The sequence below is a fragment of the Camelus bactrianus genome, chromosome 21 (assembly GCF_048773025.1).
Source record: "Camelus bactrianus isolate YW-2024 breed Bactrian camel chromosome 21, ASM4877302v1, whole genome shotgun sequence".
NCBI classification, from domain to species: Eukaryota; Metazoa; Chordata; class Mammalia; order Artiodactyla; family Camelidae; genus Camelus; species Camelus bactrianus.
This window is the reverse complement of record NC_133559.1, coordinates 12,482,547-12,502,746: the sequence shown is the minus strand read 5'-3', so window position 1 is coordinate 12,502,746 and position 20,200 is coordinate 12,482,547. Positions and strand designations below refer to the sequence as shown.

Genomic DNA, 20,200 nt, shown 5'->3' with positions numbered 1-20,200 from the left:
AGATACAAATTTGTTTATGCCAAATATTCAAATAAAAATTAATAAATAAAATAAACAGCATATGACAAAGTGTTAGGTTTTCAAATATACGAAGATATCACAGTCAATCCGGTGTTAAACCAAGGGTTCCCACTCTGAATATAAATACCCCTCCTTAACATCAAAAAATATCATGGTCACCCAAGATGATCATGGTTTCCTTTCAGTTTCTGTGCACTGAGAGAATATGTGATGAGAAAAGGCTATTAAGAATTTATTAATGATATAAATTTGGAGTTTACAAATCAGAAGTATAGCCACAAAAATCTGAAAAATAGCAGTACAAAGATATATGAAACAAATTATTTATTCAGTCTACAGAAAATGCTTGACACAACATGGATTTGCAGATGCCCTTACCAAAGGCTACTACTCCTCCCACCATCCAAATCCCAGGGCCCACAGTTTACAGGTTGAGAGCCACTGATTTAAACCAATACTTTGAGAAGAGCATTATCAGAAGCAGTGTTTCACATCTTCTGAGTTTAAGAAAGCTAAACACTGTTGAATGAATTTTTGGATCATTCCAAAGAACGGAGGAGCTGTTAAACATAAAGAATTAAGTCATTTCAAAGAAAGGATCCTACCTCTAGCTCCAGCTACAGATCTAAAGTGTTGGCAGGCAACACATGCAGTTGGCTTTGCAATATTTCTTAAAACGAATTAAGAAAAATAATCCAAGTCTGTACTGTCTGTTGTCTAGTTATCACCATATCCTTGCTGAGAGACCTGCAGCACGGAGTGAGGGAGACGGAGCAATACCAAGGTAAGGTCTGTATGCCAAACGTGACTTCGGATCCTACCAGGCCACTGATGCCTCCTTTTTCTTCCATAATGCACATCAAGCCCTTTCATCCCTGGATATGCTCGAATTATCCAGCATCTAAATCAAGGATTGAAATATCCTAGGCATGTTTGGGTTTAAGGCAGAATGAGGAGAAACAACTAATTTCTATTACAATGTCTCCTGTTGACTTGCTAAACCTGACCTGCTAGAAGATGCTCATCAGATCACAAAATGCAATGCAAAGAACTGTTTCAGTTCTTAAGTAGTTAGCAGCTGAACATAGTTACTACAGTTTCTAGTGCGGAAACAATTAAAATGGACATAACAAAAGGCTGTTTATCCATGTCAGCATGCTCAAAATCCTCTCTGGCATTACACACAAATCCCCCATAATGAACCATGGCTGGATTCAATGCTGGACACCTTCGACTATGTATGACTCACTGATTGTGATAGTCAGTTTCTTCCTATTCAGTTATTTTCAAAGATTTCAAATTTTGTATCAAACATTGATTGAATGCTTCCTTTGCCTAAAATAGTACAGCTGTGTGACTGAGCAAATAATTTCTCTGTGTATTAATTTTCTCATCTATAAAATGGCGATAATAATAGCACCTATCCTCACAGAGTTGATGTTAAGGATTAAATAAGATAATGCACTTAAACACTTAGAACACTATCTGGCACACAGTAAGAGTCTTAAGTGTTAGCCATTATTATTACTACTACCACTACTACTATTTATCTACTTTTATGTATAATAATTCCTTCTATAAGGGCATCTCACGTATTATTAATTCATTAGTTCTCATAGATACTGTTATTTACCCAAGTGTAAATGTGTTGGCTCCCCAATTACATAGTAGAATTCTTGAGATCAAGGATCACATCTCCGCATTCTTTTAGAGGCAATATAGTACAGTGATTAATTATGTAGACTCTGAGCCAGACCACCCGGGCTCAAGTTCTGACTCTCTCTCTCACTAGCAGATTAACTTGGGGCAAGTTATTTTACCTCTATCCTCCATTTCAGCAATTTGCCCTATAATCTACCCAAAAAGCCCAAGACAGGAAACCTTCCTCTCTATCCTCCATCCCCCTTTCACATCATCTGATTACTGAGCCCTGTGATTCTATATTTTTTAACATCTCTACTGCCTCCGCTGGCTCTTCATTTTGACTGATATTCCGGACTTCCATTATCTCTCACCTGCACTACTCATAAGAGTCTTGATGGATGTATAGGACTCAGATACAGAAGTAGGCAGAAGCTGTTTCAGGCAGACAGAGTGGCATGTTAAGAAACAAGAAAAAACAAAAAAATTCAAGGGACGATGGCCAGACCAGTTGGACTAAAGGGTTTACAGAAAGGGTTTATTATGATGTAAAGTTAGAAAAACTAAATTGGAGCCAAACCATGATGAGTTTTACATTCCAAGCTAGAGAATTTGAACTTAATCTGGTAAGAATTACCTCTTTTTTAGTGGGAAAATATTTACTACAGATACTGATATTGATTAACTGTAAAATGCATCTCCTACACTTGCCTTCTTCTTCCCTCCCCGTTTTCAAATAAATGAAAGACATATACATAAATCTGTACATTATATTAATATCATCTCTCTAATTATACTATAAAAACAGACAAGTACCCTATATTAGCATATGTTCCCCCAAATACATACTATCTTCAGATAATGGGAAAGCAATGAAGTTCAGGATAATGTATGAGTCAGGTTTCTGAAACTGATAAACTGTTCAGAAAAGAAGTTTTTCTTCTTGCTATAGGTAAGACCTTCTATCATCAAACATAATCAATAGTCTGCTAAGATTAAATTCTTAGGAATACTCTTTGCTTTTCATACTAGTCATTTTAATGTCAAACTTCTACTTTTTATATATGTGTTTTAATAGCTTATGGGAACTATAATGAAGATCTTCACAAGTTTAAAATTTTGCCTTTGGAAAGACACAGACCCTTTTGAGATTCCGATGAAAGTTTGGAGACTATTCCAGGAAAAATCCACAAATAACACTCACTATATCTTGCATTTTATATCAGGGAGTTCATGCACACTTAACATCCATCCACAGACAACAAGAATACCATTCTACAGGACTGCTATTTTTCACAAGAAAAATGCAGCATTTTTAACTCTCTATTGAGAGAGCAGGTATTTTTTGGTAGGAATTTTTTTTGGGTTTTTTTGGTAGGAATTGATTGATGGCTTTTCACTGATCCATCTAGTCTCTCAACCAGTTCTTTTTATCAATGTCACATTGTCAATGACCATGGAATAGAACAAAGCTCACAGAGCACATGGAAATCAAATTTATGACTTTGCCCTCGTTAAAGCCACGCTCCAAAGAAATGAGATCCACAGCTGGAAATACAGCCATAAATGTAACACGGGTGTTTATTTACAACCTACTGACACCTAGTCCTACATGGTAACAACAAGCTCAATACAGGAAAGAATGCTGCACAGGTTTTCCTTTAGTCATGTGTACACATATCAGTATAAGCACAATGATGAGATCTCTATGTGCAAATGATTCCTATGTCTGAATAGTACCAAATCCTCACACTTGAACATCTTTCCATACAGACTTCAACTCCTTGTAGAATCAACTATGTGAGGCCATCTGGTGGACAAAATATAGAAACACACATTTTTAACTATTTGAAGACAGACTTTCAGGTCTCTTAATGCCTCGTACAAGATCATGTTTACTAAACAATGCTGCCTCCTCAGAGATTAAGAGCCTGATTCTACTGCCAAAACACACCTATCAGACCTGAAATGAATCATATTATTTTAAACACTGACTTCTCCTTAAAGACAAAAAAGCTCATGGACACAAAAATCTCAGAATAAAATGGCACCAAGAAAGCTTCCCAGATTTTCTTCTTTGTTACAAGCGGTTATATAAAACTACAAGCCTTAGAGACAAGTGTTTTCACAATTAAAACTGTGAGAAAAAAGAAGTATCAGATGTAATGGATCTGGATAGCTATCTTCCTTGTTAAAACAGGAACCACATATTAGTCTCTCTAAAACATCCTCACAACCAAGGACAATTCCTGAAACACAGCATGTGTTCAGAAATTATAACCTGAATTAAAACAAATCATGACACAAGCCTTAGTGCCCTCCAATTAAATACACGCATGCTCAAATTCCATTCAGGTACCTTTAGTGGGTGTAGGATGTATACTGATAATTGGTTGTTGCTTTGCCAACGGCATAAGTGTTGGTAGTGTCTGAATAATGATAGTTTTTGCTGGAACACTGGAGTTTGTTTGAGTCTTGGGTGCTGCTGGAAGTAATAAAGGCTTGGGCTGAATTGAAGGTTTTGTACTCATCTGAATTTTTTTCTTTGGAGTCAGTCCATTTTCTGGAGAAAAACCAAACAAACCACAAATCAATTTAAGGGCAATTAAGCAAATCCTAGAAAACAGATTCTATTATACACCTTTCCCTACGCATTATCTTGACCTCTGACTATCCTTAACTGAAGTTTAAGCATAGCTACTCTATCTTAATGGACTGAAGAAAAGTCCTCAATCTGAGGTCTTTCTTTTTGACCAAGCTGCAGCTCTGGGAAAGGGACACATGAACGAGTAAAGGAGAATAGCTAAAATCACTGAGTAAAGCCTAGAGAGAATGAGGTAACAAATGTAACAGCCAAATAGCCCTAATATTCAATCTCTAACTGAAACTTTGAAATGTCTCCTGAAGATGACAGGGCCCTAACTCTAAAGTATCATTCATCTATAAAGACAAAGACAACCAAAGAAGATGATTTCTTCCCTTTCCTCCCCACATTAATCATCCACAATAAACAAAAGAGGTCTACTAATTTTAAAACAGAAAGCCAGCTTAATAAACATACACTTAATCCTACATTTTCTTTTAAGAAATGAAGCCTAAGCTCAGTATAAATAGAAATAACAGAGGCTAGGAGATGGAGTAATACCAGTTTTGCTCCTAGGACCAATGATGGGCTTATCTTCCTTCAGTGGCTCTGATGACGAGGGGCTATTAGAGCTTTCACCATATAAGGAAAGGGGAGACATCTGGGAAGTAGAAGACAAATCCAACTCCTCCTGTAGCAAAATAAATCACAAACAAATTCAGCAGGAGAATACTCTCCTTGGGCAGAAAATCGCTTAGAAAGAGAGGCAAGATTCATATGTAAACAGAGAAAATACTTCAAGACAACTTCAAGGCAAAAGTATAATATATCAGAAATATAACTATATGTAAAGTACTAAGAGACTATGAACAAATCAACATTAACCATTAATACTAGAGAGAAAATAACCAAAAATGCAGAGTATGTTTATTTTATCCTTTTATATTAAAGATATGAATCACTGATCTGATCTGCTTCTACATTTTCTCCCACAAACTTTATGTCTTACTTGGTTCCTAGTCAAATACTAGTATCATTATGAGGTTACAGTTAAAACCCTAATATCCTTTCCCCACCAACTTGTATTCAGTCCTACAGGAATCTCAAAAGCAAATTATTCTTACTATTTTTATCCTTTTCTATTTATTAACACTGTCGCAAATGTTTTGAAAGAAAAACACTGAAAGGGGTAGGGCTATTTTATTTAATGGATGGATTGATAATAAAGAGATACATAAAGTTAACATTAATCTTTTCCAAAAGTCTTTTAATATTCAGTGGCTCTTTGTTAAAATAAAGAAACTTAACATAGGATAAAAGTAGTATTTCAATTCTAAGAGAAAAAGATGTTATATCAATAACAGAATGGGCATACATATATACATGCATACATCATACATCTTCAAAAGAATCTGTAAGATTATTGAAAGAAAAGTTAAGAGGATATTTGTTTACTCTCAGCATGATATAGGCTCCCTCAAGTCAAAAAATCACTCTCAGTCATGCTGGTGAGAACGAGAACTGCTTCATTCATTCATCCTTAACACCTATTTAGCATGTAGCCTTAAGCTGGGCTATATGAACCTTACAGAGTATATTATATTTCAGAAAAAAAAAAAGCAAGAGATAATACAGGAGGAAATGATTATCTTTATGGCCTTAGATGCTTAAAGGGTATTTGAAAAAATTCAGCAAATATTCCTCATATAAATCCTAGAAAATAAGGATTGAAGGTATGCTTTCTTAACATTAAAAAAAAAAAAGCTATGCATAACCGTATAGTCAAAGTCATACTTAATGGTAAAATACTAAATACATTACCATTAAAGTCAGGACAAGAAATAAATAAATTGTAACAAATTGCTTTTTTTGTAATTCTAGCAAAAATAATTATACTAGAAAATGAAATACAAAGAATAAATATTAAAATAGAAGAGACAGAAATGTCTTATTTTGTGAGGTGATATACTGTATACTTGGAACACATGTAAGAGCCAACTAAAAAAAACTTCATTATGAAAATATTGTATTAATAATCACTTAGAAAATATAATAAAAAATAGTTCACTCACAATACTAATAGCAATTATAAAATTCCTAGGAATTAATCTTCTAAGGAATGTGCAGGACCTATATGAAGAAAACTAGAAAACTTAACTGAGAGGCATAAAAGAAAATCTGAGTAAAGAGATATAATAATATATTATACTATAATATTATAAGTAATAATTATATATAGTATTATAATATGTAAGAATATACAATATTCTTAATACAATGATAATAAAAGTGATACAATTGGGTAAATTGGTTTACTTATATAGAGAAAATTAAAACTAGATTCATACCTAACACATACTAAGGTAAACTCATGGGCCTACAGGGGACATTTTGGATAATGTTCACTGCAGTGTAGGCAGAACATAGCAAACATATACTCGAAGTGTTCTGCAGTTACATGCAACAGACTAATGTAGACGGGCACAATGAATTTTTTTTGTACATATATTTTTATTGAAGTATAGTCAGTTTACAATGTTGTGTCAATTTCTGATGCACAGCATAATGCTTCCAGAGCAACATGAATTGATCTTAAAAACACTGTGCTGATTTTTAAAAGTAAGAAACAAAGAGATCTAATACAATGCCACTTATATAAATTTAAAATACATACACAAAATGGAAATCAGTGAGAAAAAGATGAACTTTTTAATAAATGGTACTGGAACAATCCTTTTGACAGTCATTTGGGAAAATAAAAAAATTGGATTTATACCATCATAAACCAAGATAACTCCAAATGGATGGGAGATCTAAATATTAAAAATAAAATCTTATGAAAAATATTAGAAACTATTTCTTTCAGAATAATTTGATCCTAAAGCCACAAGATGGGGCAGCGCCGAGACCAGCATCCATGCAGAGGGGCAGCCTGGTGGAGTGTCGGATTCCAATGTGAGGAGGTTAAGGGCAGGCAGCGCAGCATGGGAGTCAGGGCAGGGTAGTAAGGGCATCCACACTGGGTCAGCCTGATGAAGGATGTCAAAACCCAGGGGAAACATAGGAGTCAATGTGAAGGGATCTGCACTGACCAAATCCAGAACAGAGTAAGAATTGGAATAAATAATTATAGTAATGGGTCATAATCTGTTGAATAAAATAGGAAACCATGAGTCCATACTGATATAAACATATGAACGAACAAATTTTGATGAGAAACAGGATATTTTTACATAGTTTTAAAGTACCTCCTCATAAAATACTTATCTACAGAAAAGGGAGAAAGAGCAACTTCACAGTGGAACAGCCTGGCAGACACCACCTTAATCAAATGAACAAAGTGAATCTCATCAGTAATAGCACAAATTGAAATTGTGTGCCACCTCATCAAAAGTAAATGAGACAAACATAGCATCACTTCTGTGGTATTCCTGCCATGGATACAAAACCTGAATCTTATCCTGAAGAAACATCAGACAAACCCAACTGAGGGACATTCTACAAAATAACTAGTCTTTAATCTCCAAAAGTGACAAGGTCATGAAAGTCAGGGAAGAATAAACTGTTTCAGTTGAAGGAGATTAAGAGACAAGACAACTAGATCCTCCTGCTGTCTAAAGGACATCTTTGAGACAACTGGCACAATCTAAATGGGAGTTGAGGATTAGATGATAGTAAGGTATAAATGTTTATTTCCTGATTTTAATGGCTATATTGTGGCAATTAAGACATATCCTTGCTTGTAGAAAACAGACACTAAGGTATTTGGAGGTGACAGGGCATCAGGTTGGCAACTTATTCTCAAATGGTTCAGAAAAAAAAAAGTTGTTTGTAAGGTACTGGTAACATTTCTGTAAATCTGAGGCTGTTCCAAGCAAAAAAATCTATGTAAGTGAGAAAACAACAAAAATATTATAACCACTGAGTGGTGAAAATCTTCCTTTGAGTAACAACAACAACAAAGCAATTCAGCTATGGAGAAAATAAACACCATAAATAAAGCTTAAAAACAAATGACAGATTGGAGAAAAAATATTTGTAAATTATTTCACAAACTAAGTACTAATAAATTCCATATGTAATAAAAACACTTTAGAACTATATTCAATACCTTGTAATTGCCTACAAAGAAAAAGAATATGAAAAGTAATTTCTATATATAACTGAATCACTATGCTGTACACTAGAAATTAATACAACATTCTAAACCAACTATATGTCATTTAAAAAGAGAAAAATAAATCACTGAACAGTGGTTTAAACCTGTGAAATTTGAGAAAACTGTAAGTGGAGTAATTTTTTTCGAATAAATTCAGATAAAAAAACACTTTAAAAATTGAAGAGAAAAAGACCAACACAGTCCAATAGAAAAGTGAACAAAAATTTGAACTGACAGTTCATAAAAAGAAATGCAAATAGGCCTTATATATATGAGATATACGAAAAGACGTTCAACCACACTTACAATTTTAAAAAAGTAGAAAATAAAACATGCTGTGTAGTGACGATGGGATGATTGGCCGTCTTACATACTGCTGGTCAGAATACACAATTGAACAGCCCTGGAGGGAAGTCTGGCAATAACCAGTAACATCACAAGTTTATTCACCCTTATCTCAGCAATCTCACTTCTAGGAGTATATCCCAAAGATATCCTGACAAAAATGTGAAGGGACTGATGTACAAAATTATTTATAACAGCATTGTCTTGAGTCCAGAAAAGACTGAAAACTCAAATGTTCATCAATAAAGAAGTCACTGAATAAAGTATGATATATCCACACAATGGAACACTAAGCAGTCATTAAAAGAAATGAGAAAGATCCTATACCCTGAAATAGGAATTACCTCCAGGATATGCCACTAAGTTAAATAAGTAAGGTGCAAAACAGGGTATATAGATCCTACCTTTTGTGTAAGGAAGGATGGAAAGGAAAGGACAGTAATTAGGCTTCTGTGAATATACTGTGTTATACACTTCTGACTTTAAAAGTAAATTAAATTTGAAAAATTAAATCATTTAGCGAAATTGTGCAACCACAGAGAACTTCCAATAGCAGCAATCAGAGAAAAGCTTCAAGGAGGAAGTAATTTTTGAACTGGGACTTATGGATGAATAGTTTTCCAAACAAAGGAAAAAACAAAATGAGGCTATTCCAGGCAAAAAGAAGAACGTGTGCAAAAACCTACAAGGTAGAAGCAGAGATCCCACTGATCTTGTTCACTGCCGGTGTTGAGAACAGTTCCTGGCCCAGTTGCTGAATGAGTGGAGCACACAGGAGCTCTCTGGGTTAAAGCTAAGGGGAGTGTGAAGGTAGGAAGAGACAGTGAGAAACAAGACTAGAAAGGTAAGCAGCAGCCAGATCACAGAGCACCTAGACACTGGGAATTTGAATTTTGTCCTTGTAAGGGTTGGGAAGTCATGAAAAGATTTTAAGCAAAAAACTGACACCATCAAATTTGTGATTCTGAAAGATTTATTTTTGAAGATTCCTCTGCTAAGAAAGATTTGGGGAATTAGGCAGAGAGACCAGTTAAAATCTATTGCCTTAATCCAGATGAGGTGATGATGGCCCGGCAGGGGCAGAGAAAATGAATCCCAGAGATACTAAGTAGACAGAATCATCAGGATTTAGTAACTGACTAGAGGTAAATCCTGCCAGAAGGAAGATATCTGAATTTATAGCAGATATAATTAACTGAAACATTAATTTGAATTTTTCTTCTATTTTGCTCTTCTCCCTTCCAAAAAACATCTAAATCCTTTGATACTTCCTTTTCTTGGCCTCAGAGCTTTTGTCTGGATGAAGAACAGAAGCATTTTCAAGAAGCTACCAAACTTTTGTGAAAAACCTTATTATCCCATTCAAACAGTAGTGCTAGGCATTCCTGAACTAAAGAGACCACTCTAGGCTGTATGGCTAAGGAGTTACGAAAACAGATGATCTTACAGTCTTCCGTGTCCTCAAAGAACATACATTCTAATAGGAAGAAGAAAGAGTGGCGGGGGAAAAACAATAAGCCGATAAACAAATAATATTGGAAAATACTGGTAAAGTGCAATGAAACAAATGAAACAGTGAAATTATAAAGATAAGAATGTAAGGGAAGGAGGGCAAAACCAGAGACTAACAACTTTGTAACTTCCCCAGGACCCTTCCTGGAGACTCAGCTTCCTCTGGATTAAATGAGATAATAAGGCTTATAGTAGCACTTAATAAATGTTAAGTGCCTCCTGCATATACATATTTTCCAGATATCATTACAACGAAAATCACTGCAAAAGATTGGCTACTTACAGGAACATGCTGAGTTGAAGAACAAGAGTCCACTGACTGAGGAGATGAGACTGAACAACTTGAGGAGGCTGGAGAAAGTGGCTGAGGTTCTGCCTTAATATCTTTAACTGAAAAAAACAAAGCAAAAGTTTTCCCACTGGACAATATACACTCAATGGACAATACAAAGTCAAAATAAAATGAATAAGAAAGAAGGTAAAATCTACTCTTAAAATTCAATCATTTGGAAGCTAAGGTCATCAAAATATATCACCGAGTGAAAATTCAAGATGCAGAAAATAGTGTATCTAGTATGCTTTCATTTTTGTAATAAATTATGTTTGTGTATACATATATATCTACTAGCATCTGCACTAATTCTCTGGAAAGATAAACGTAAGAAATTGGTAACAGTGGTTGTCTCTGGGAGCAGAACTTGTTGGCTAAGGAACAAGAGCCATAAGAGACATTTTTCAATTCTACAGATTTTTTGCACCTTTTGAATATTATACTATAGGAAAAAAATTATAGACTTCCCCAAAATAATTTTAAAACACACAAAATAGGAAAGATTTACTTTGCAAAGCATTTTTGACAACACAACTAAAACTCACAAAAATGTTCCTATCTTTTGAACTATTATTCTAAAATTTTATTGAGCCACTATAAACTAGGGAGTGTTTCTAGGTATCAAATTTATCATAAGGTAGGAAGGGAGGAGGGAAGAATCTGTGTGGTAGACTGTTCTCCAAAGTTATGTGCAAAACATCTACCATCTCTCGTGACCTATGTGATCTTGCTACTTCCCCATCAAGAAGTAGCAACTACTAAAAAAAAAAAAAGAAAAGAAAAAGAAAAGAAAAGAAAAGAAGTAGCAACTACTTCCCCTCTGTTTCAATTTAGGTGGATTTATGACTCATTCAATCAATAGAGTATAGAAGTAATGCTATGTGAATTCCAAGACTGGGTTACATCAGGCAATGCAGCTTCTACTTTGTGTGCTGAAACCCTCACATTTGAGCCTTTGAAGTCTGACTGCCACGAGACCAACAGGCAGTGAGGAAGTCAGGCCATATAGAAAGACCATAGGTAGGCACTCTAGTCAGCAATCCTAGTTTTCAAGTCATTCCAGACCAAGCATCAGACATGTGAATGAAAAAACCTTAAGGTAGTTCTAGCCCCCAAATATCAAGGTACCCCAGCCTTCAAATCTTAGCTGAGGTCTGGACAACATGGAGCAGAGACAAGTCATTCCTCATGTTTCTGGACCCATAGATTCTGAGAGCGTAATAAAATAGTTGCTGTTTTAAGCCACTAAGTTTTACAGTAGTTTGTTACACAACAATAGTAACCAGAACAGTGGCCTTGTGTAGCCTGTGTTCTATGAGGGAAGACAGGAACTGAGCAAGATATACAAATACATAAAATAAAGGGGAACAGGAAATTGCAGGGGTGAGGGGGACTGCAATATAGACAGGGAAATGTGCTGGTTATTTACCCAGTGTCTCTCAGCTCTAAGTCCCCTCCTATAGTCTATGATGCAAATTATGGATATATCTCCCAGCTAGCTTCCTTTTAGGTCATGTCAATAGGGAATACTAGAAGGATGATAGACAGATAGAAGGGCAGCCTATCAGCTTCATCCCAGAAGTGACAGTTTGCTTCAGGATCCAGCTTCTTTCAGCATACAAAAAATCTACCTCATTGGGCCCCTTAAAGATACTAGCATCAGCAAGGTAGTGCCTCCTCCTCAGTAATACACACACAGGAATCCTACAGCAAGTTATTAGGTTCTGATAATCCCAAGCCTCTTCCCTTTGATTCCCTAAATTCTAATTCTCAGTTAGATTAATCTCTTACAGAGATATCACATATAATTCAAAATCAATATTTCTGACATAAATTTTTATTCATTATGTGACTAAGACATAACGATGAAATCCTTTATATTCACTTTGGCAAGAAACTTATGTATGCATTGCCACATCAGAAGTAGAATATATAGTCCCTGGAATTTTTTAACCCATAAAAGTAGCCCAATAACTCCATCTAATTTTGACTATTACCAAACTACAAAATAATACAGATCCATTTAAGGTTTTCCCAAAGAAATACATTATTACCTGTACAGAACTGGTTGTTGATGTCCCAAATGCCCGTCTCCCAAGGCATCAAATCCAAATCAAAATCAAGATTATCAAAATTATTTTCCTGTAGGTTTCAAATCAACAAAATAATATTACAAGATTGAAATATATACAAAGAACACAAGGACCTGGATTCAATCCCCAGTACCTCCATTAAAAGATAAATAAATAAATAAACCTAATTACCTCCGCTGCCATCAAAAAAACAACAAAAATTTAATTAAAAAAAAATAAAAGAATAAAGCAACCTAAAATTCAACAATGGGGGAAATCCAACAATTTCAAAAAAAAAAAGATGGTCATAAAATATATACACCTAGAAATAAAACTAACAGACATAATTTGCCATAAATAATATAATTACTATTATCCAACTTGGTAAAAATAATTTTCTAAGTCTATTAGTTTGTCTTAAGAATACATGCTGGATAGCTTAGAGAAAGATCAATTCAGTTATTTTAAACACAGCAGTAACTAAGAAGGAGGTAACAGATTCAACAGCTGAAAGATTTGGTTGGTCTCATTGTTTTCAATGGAAATAGACCATTACAAGGGTCACAAAATATGTCTTCTGTCATAAGCGAGATCCAGCAAAATAAGTTTTCCCATTGCCATTAAGGAAAAAAGTCAAAACAATGCCTATTTACAATATCCTCTCTACAAACAATGGAAAGAATATAAACATATCTAAAAGACATTCAGGAGTCATAAAGAGACTTTAACTGAACCTTCAAATATTCCAAATATTAAAATGGCTATAGGAGAAAGAAGAGATCCATAGTAGGATAGGTAATTTTATACATATTTTATTTTTACTGTTCTGCAGTTTTTAAATTTCTAAAATTTTTTTAATACTAGAAAATAAAACTAAGGTTCTCAAACAGGGGTCAGTAAATTTCTTAGAGGGTCTCTTAGTTTCTTTTCATTTAGATGACTTATTTTAACTTAAATATAAGCATATTCTGGGTTATCCAGATGATTATCTTATACTACATATTAATAAAGAACTGCCACATGATTTCAGAAGCCTCCTATGAGTCTGAGATCATGACAGTCTGGGGTTACAAAGATAAGAACAGAAGTAAAATTAACATATAAACAGTACAACAGAGTCAAATGGCAGTCAATATTAACTTAATGTGACAGATAATCAAACAAAAGAAAGGCTCAGGCCTAAAGTAAAAATCAATCTAGTAATTATTAACAACCATTTGGTTAATAATTTCTAGAGTAATATTATCATTTCAAAATGTCTATTATGTGGTTTATGTATATTGAGAGTTTAACAGGAGAGAAGGGAAACTGTTTTCTTACCATATTGCCCTTAACTAAGTAAATATGAGTGCGAGTTACATAAAAAGAATATGTGAAAGTTCACATTTAAAAAAAAGGAAAAACTATTTAAATTATAAAAGAATCAACTTTTAAATCAATCTCCTTTGTTTTTTCTCTTATTTGAATCTATATATCAAAAAATTAAGCAGCCTCATATTTCAGCAACCAAAAAATCCTTAAACTCTCTAAACAAATTGAACAATGATGCTTGCCTGAGTGACAGCAATACTTTTTCACATGTTCAGCAGTGGCATGACTTCAGGGATGCTTCTCACTCAATCTTTAGCCAAAAAGTCAAATACATTTTACAGCATAAGAATTTTATCTGGTTAGAAATTTTCTGGCCCCTTTTTAAGTGAAGTGAAACATACTGATATATATCTGGTTCTTCAATGACTTCTCATGGGAAACGGTACTGCCATAGGGAAGAATGATGATTTTAAAGCTAGAAAGGGCTCTCTGAAACCATTTAATCCAATTTCTTCATTTTATACTAGAAAAATTAAGGAACTGAAAGACTGAGTGACTTGTTTAAGGTAACAGAAGGTTAGTTATAAAATTAGGGCCATATTTCCTCAAATCTTTCAAATTTACTATATTGTTTCTTGATGATATTAGGCTCTAGAGGTTATGAAAAAATACCAGTTGCTTAAGCAAGCAGCCAATATTAAAAGCCAATTTAATCAACAGACCACATTGTAAAGCACCTCACAGAGTAAATGAAACCATTAAAGTCTCATGCACTGATTTTTAAAAATACCATGTACTTCACTCCCTTCTATTGATTCATAGTTAAAATTACGATTAAATTATTCTTTGAGAAATGTCTTAAAAATCACTGAACAAGCTTTATTTTTAATAAGGGTTTAAAAAATAAATGATAAACATTCAACCTGATTGATGTGCATATAAAATCACTCTGTTCATCTGATTAACTTCCAGCTGAAACAGCACCTCATCCATTAAAGAATAAGGCAAAATAAGAGTTCAATAAGCTTCACATGTACTAATCCAGGAAAAAAAAATTTCAGATATTTTTGAGCACTCAAAGTGCAATAATTACAGCTTTTATGCAGACTTCTAACTGTTCAAAGGCAAAAAGTAAGGACATTTCTTAAGTTTCAGAGCTTTCTGCACTAAGGATACATAACTTTAAAAAAGGAAGTTGGTAAGTTCTGCTTAACTAGATCCATGACTCACATATCCCCTTTAAGATCACACCATTTCCCTTATGCAGCAAAATATCTGTGAAAACCAAGAAGCAGGCAGTTAAGTGACTTTTCCAAGGTTACTTACCCTTGGGGCCAAAGGTTGACTTCGAAACCAAGGCTTCTCACACCAAGGCCAATGCAATTTCTACGTTCACTGAATACAAAATCGTTACTACCTTTCCTACTCAATGCTAAAAGTTATTCAAACTTAAATAACTAGCCTAAACCTGTTATCCTGAAATCTTCCTGCAATAATTAAAGATTAAATAACACATTATTTAGTATTTCTCCTCTAGTAAATACTTACATAAATTTCACTTGTTGACTCCAATTGCAAGTCATCAGTGTCTGTGAAGTAGCCAAGTTCAGCAAACAGGGTAGAATCTATAGACAAAAGAAAAGAATAGATATTAACTGTCAATTCAATGTTTGGACAAAAGAATAAGCACTACATCCCTATGTCAGCTCTATTGGGGTTTCTCATTAGCCATTACCATTATTGATAAACTCTAGCAATTGTGAATGACAACCAATTCAAAGCTAGTTTCTGAAGTATGTATTGTTTTCCACATAATTTTTATCTTGTCACTAAATTGTTACACCAGAGATTAAAAAAAATATATATACATCCTGTCAGGACTAATTGACAGTGACTTTCTGGAACATTACTAACACAAATTCAGAGGCTACATCTCAGCTCAGCACAAAAAAGTAACATTTGATCAACAGTGATGCCCGAAGGGGAACATGGCAACACCTGAACTACGTATCTGCCGTCCACGCCTTAAGTACACAACTAATTTTCTATCCAAACAATAAAAAACTCACTCATCTAAACCATTAGACTTATTCCAACAAATCTAACTATGTTCCAATTTCCTTAAAAGATTTCACTGTAAACCAAGAAATATATGGACACAGAAAGTCAAGGTGCTGACAAAGCCAAAGAAAGCTAATTACCATACAATCTGTTAAGAGTGAATTTCTCTAACACTTTCAGAACTTCAAGCACTTTGAAGAGTTTTCCAAATCTAAACCTGCCTCTGTCCTCCCTATTATCAGGCCACCGAAACTGCTATGCTGATTTCCTCATTTCACATATATTGGAACTACACTGCCAGTCTATCACTGACTTGGCCAATGGTAGTAACATTTCATCAACCTAAAACAAAATAATATGTAGCAAAAAAATTTGTGCATAGTAATAACGAAAGGTTATTCATACAACTCTCAGAAATTCAGCTGCAGAGCACCCCCCCAAAAAAAAACCCAAAAACATGTTAAGTACATGACTGTGGCTATGTACATAATTTTGTGTGCGTGTATGTACATAGGCTAAAACTCCTTAAAAGAGTTCTCTATACCTGCTGCTCTCATGTCTTTCCTCCCATTCATTCTCGAACCTATTTCAGTCAAGCCTCCACTCCACACTATACACACCAGTTACTAATATCAACAATGACCTCTCATAAGTAAAACAAAACAACAACCTATGGAATGGGAGAAAATTTTTGCAAATGAACCCGACAAAGGCTTGATCTCCAGAATATATAAGCAGCTCATATGACTTAATAAGAAAAAAAAAACAATCCAATCCAAAAATGGGCAGAAGAACTAAACAAGCAATTTTCCAAGGAAGAAATGCAAATGATCAACAGGCACATGAAAAAATGCTCAATATCACTAATTATCAGAGAAATGCAAATCAAAACTACAATGAGGTATCACCCCACACCAGTCAGAATGGCCATCATTCAAAAGTCCACAAATGACAATGCTGGAGAGGCTGTGGAGAAAAGGGAACCCTCCTACACTGCTGCTGGGAATGCAGTTTGGTGTAGCCACTGTGGAAAACGGCATGGAGATTCCTCAAAAGACTAGGAATAGACTTACCATATGACCCAGGAATCCTGCTCCTGGGCATATATCCAGAAGGAACCCTACTTCAGGATGACACCTGCACCCCAATGTTCATAGCAGCATTATTTACAATAGCCAAGACATGGAAACAGCCTAAATGTCCATCAACAGATGACTGGATAAAGAAGATGTGGTATATTTATACAACGGAATACTATTCAGCCATAAAAACCAACAACACAGCGCCATTTGCAGCAACATGGATGTTCCTAGAGAATGTCATTCTAAGTGAAGTAAGCCAGAAAGAGAAAAAAAAATACCATATGAGATCGCTCATATGCAGAATCTAAGAAAAAAAAAAAAAAAAAACATAAATACAAAACAGATACAGACTCATAGACATAGAATACAAACTTGTGGTTGCCAAGTGGGCAGGGGGTGGGAAGGGACAGATTGGGATTTCAAAATGTAGAATAGATAAACAAGATTATATTGTATAGCACAGGGGAATACATACAAGATCTTACGGTAGCTCACAGTGAAAAAAAAATGTGACAATGAATGTATGTTCATGTATAACTGAAAAATTGTGCTCTACACTGGAATCTGACGCAACATTGTAAAATGACTATAACTCAATAAAAAAAAAAGTTAAAAAAACAATGACCTCTACATTGCTAAATTCAAAAGTAAATTTATGGTCCTCATCTTACTATCAGCAGTATTTGAAACAGTTGATCCTTTCATACTCACTGAAGCATTTTCTTCACTTGGCTTCCAAATTACCATAGTCACTTGGTTTTCCTCCCACCTCACTGGCTGACTACCTTCCTGGTTCCTCCTTCATCTCCTTAACATGAAATTATCTATTCTCCCATCGTGATCTCTGCTGAGCTCATGGATTTAAATAGCATTTATATGCCAAGAATTCACAAACACACACCTCCAGTTCAAGATGAATGTACACACCTTCTCCTGGATGTCTAAAAGGCATCTCAAACTTAACACATCTAAAACTGAGCTCCAGATCATCTCCCACCAAACTTCCTACTGCTTTGTCCTCATCTCAGTTAATGACAATTCAACTCCCTCAGTAATTCAGGCCAAAAATCCTACAGTTACTGCTTCCTTCTCTTCCTTACTCTCTGTATTCAATCTACCAGCAAATCCTGTCAGCTCTCCTTACAATACATATCGATAATCTGGCTTCTTACTTTCCTTCCTATTCTTCCTTCCCTTTCCATCTTTCCTTCCCTTCCCTACTCCTCCCAACACAGAGATGTCAGGAAAGCAAGGAGGGTGACAGGGTTTTGTGCGTCATCATCTGTGGCAATGTGCATGCTATCCAAGGAAATGGGATGATGCAAGAGAGGGGGTTGCCTAGTGGAGGTGGCAGCATGCCTCAGCTGCCAAGAAAATGGGCAGTGGGAGGAGGAACAAAGCGGCAGATGAAAGAAGCAGACTGAGTGGTTAGGAAAGTGATTATACCAAATATATTAATTGATGGAGCAAATGATTAATTATATCTAAAATAATTGGAGCAAGGTTCCTCACTGTCTGAGAAAGGATTTACAAACATGAAAAAGGAAGAGAATAAAAGAATTCTAAGACATTGGATTGGAATTAGAAGTATTAACATGAACACATTTTAAAAAACATACATGCACAGAAAGAACTATAGATACTTGTAAATGTGTGTACACATATACATACATGTATTTCCTAGTTCTGTCTGCTAAAAGGTCCTAAAAGGGATGATATCCCAGCAGCACTGAAAATCCTATGTGTCCAGGTCTTAGATACTAAATACCATCCTCTATTAAATGGAAGTCCACTAAAGGGCTCCTTAGAAAAAAGGCTGATTTCCGGGCTGAGGCAGGGAAAGTGCAAAGCAGGCTGGGAAAGTCTTTTTGCATCAGAAAATAAGGAAATTCTCAGAGAATGATGGAAACATATCAAAAGAACAAAGGAGCTGATATGAATGGACACCCACTGGTCAATTCTGGGAAAATCTGAGGATCAAAATAAAGCCGGATTACAACCCACTAAATCAAATAAGAATTAATGAGACCATAGTGAAATAAACAAACAAACTGAGAAAGCTCTTTCTTACAGTATAAGGTCAAGTTATAAATGCAGACAGAATGTTAAGTGATAAGAACCCACTCGGCATTAGAGTGATAGTTGACATTATTAATGGAGGCCAGGGCTGGTGAGTGGAGGTTTAACAAAGAATAGGATATCGGTGGCATGTCAGATTATCTCCTTCAAAATACTAATCAAATGAAAAAGGGGAAATAGTGATTCTACAGCGGAGAAATCTGGCATATACTAACTTCACCATATGATCTAGGTAACATCACCTTGGTCAACACAGTGTGCCTCCAAATGTAATGCACTGAGAAGAACAGAGCATCATTTCTCTAGCATCCCTGCCACAGATGCACGGCCTGATTCTGGTCACGAGAAAACAGGGGACAGACCTAGGTTTAGGGTCATCTTACAGAATAAAAGACCTATACTCTTTAAGATTGCTGAAGATACAAGAAACAGAAGACTAAGGACTCACTCCAGATTGAAGGACACTAAGGAGACATAAGGTGTGTTTGCAGGTAGGGTCCTAAACTGGAAAGGAAAAAGGCCATTATTAAGACATAAGGCAAAAACTGAATAGTGTCTATGAACTGGGTGGTAATGTACCAGCATTCATTTCCTGAGTGGGAGGAATGTATGGCAGTAATATAGGAGAGTACCCTTGTCTTGTGGGGAGGTGGTACAAACTGTAATAAAGAGTAATGAGTTAACAACACATTTCTTTCTCTTTTTCTCTCTCAAAAGAGAGTGAAATGGAGCAAATATAGTAAAATGTAACAATTAAGGGAATCTATGTGACGGGCATGCAACAGTTCTTTGTACTGTTCTTATAACTATTCTGTAGGTTTGAAACTATTTCAAAATTTAAAATTAAATAAAATTTGAATAAAAACAAACATGTGTATACATATGCCTATGAGAATGTATGTGTATATACTCATAACCAACCACTCTATTACCTCCACTGCTCCCATTATAAATCACTTGGATTGCTCCAGTCTCCCTACTTCTGCCCTTACCCTTCTTTTC

At 35.1% G+C, this 20,200-nt stretch overlaps 1 protein-coding gene across 1 annotated transcript in view; it reads right to left on the bottom strand.

The window, feature by feature from the left end:
• Positions 1-20,200, bottom strand: part of ATF6 (activating transcription factor 6) — a 166,932-nt gene that overhangs the window by 141,082 nt on the left and 5,650 nt on the right. Inside the window, exons 2-6 of the mRNA XM_074349717.1 lie at positions 15,525-15,601; positions 12,648-12,735; positions 10,546-10,652; positions 4,808-4,937; positions 4,022-4,225 (exon numbers count right to left, since the gene is read on the bottom strand). Of these exons, the coding sequence (XP_074205818.1) occupies positions 4,022-4,225; positions 4,808-4,937; positions 10,546-10,652; positions 12,648-12,735; positions 15,525-15,601 (606 nt within the window). The remainder of the gene's footprint in view (positions 1-4,021; positions 4,226-4,807; positions 4,938-10,545; positions 10,653-12,647; positions 12,736-15,524; positions 15,602-20,200) is intronic.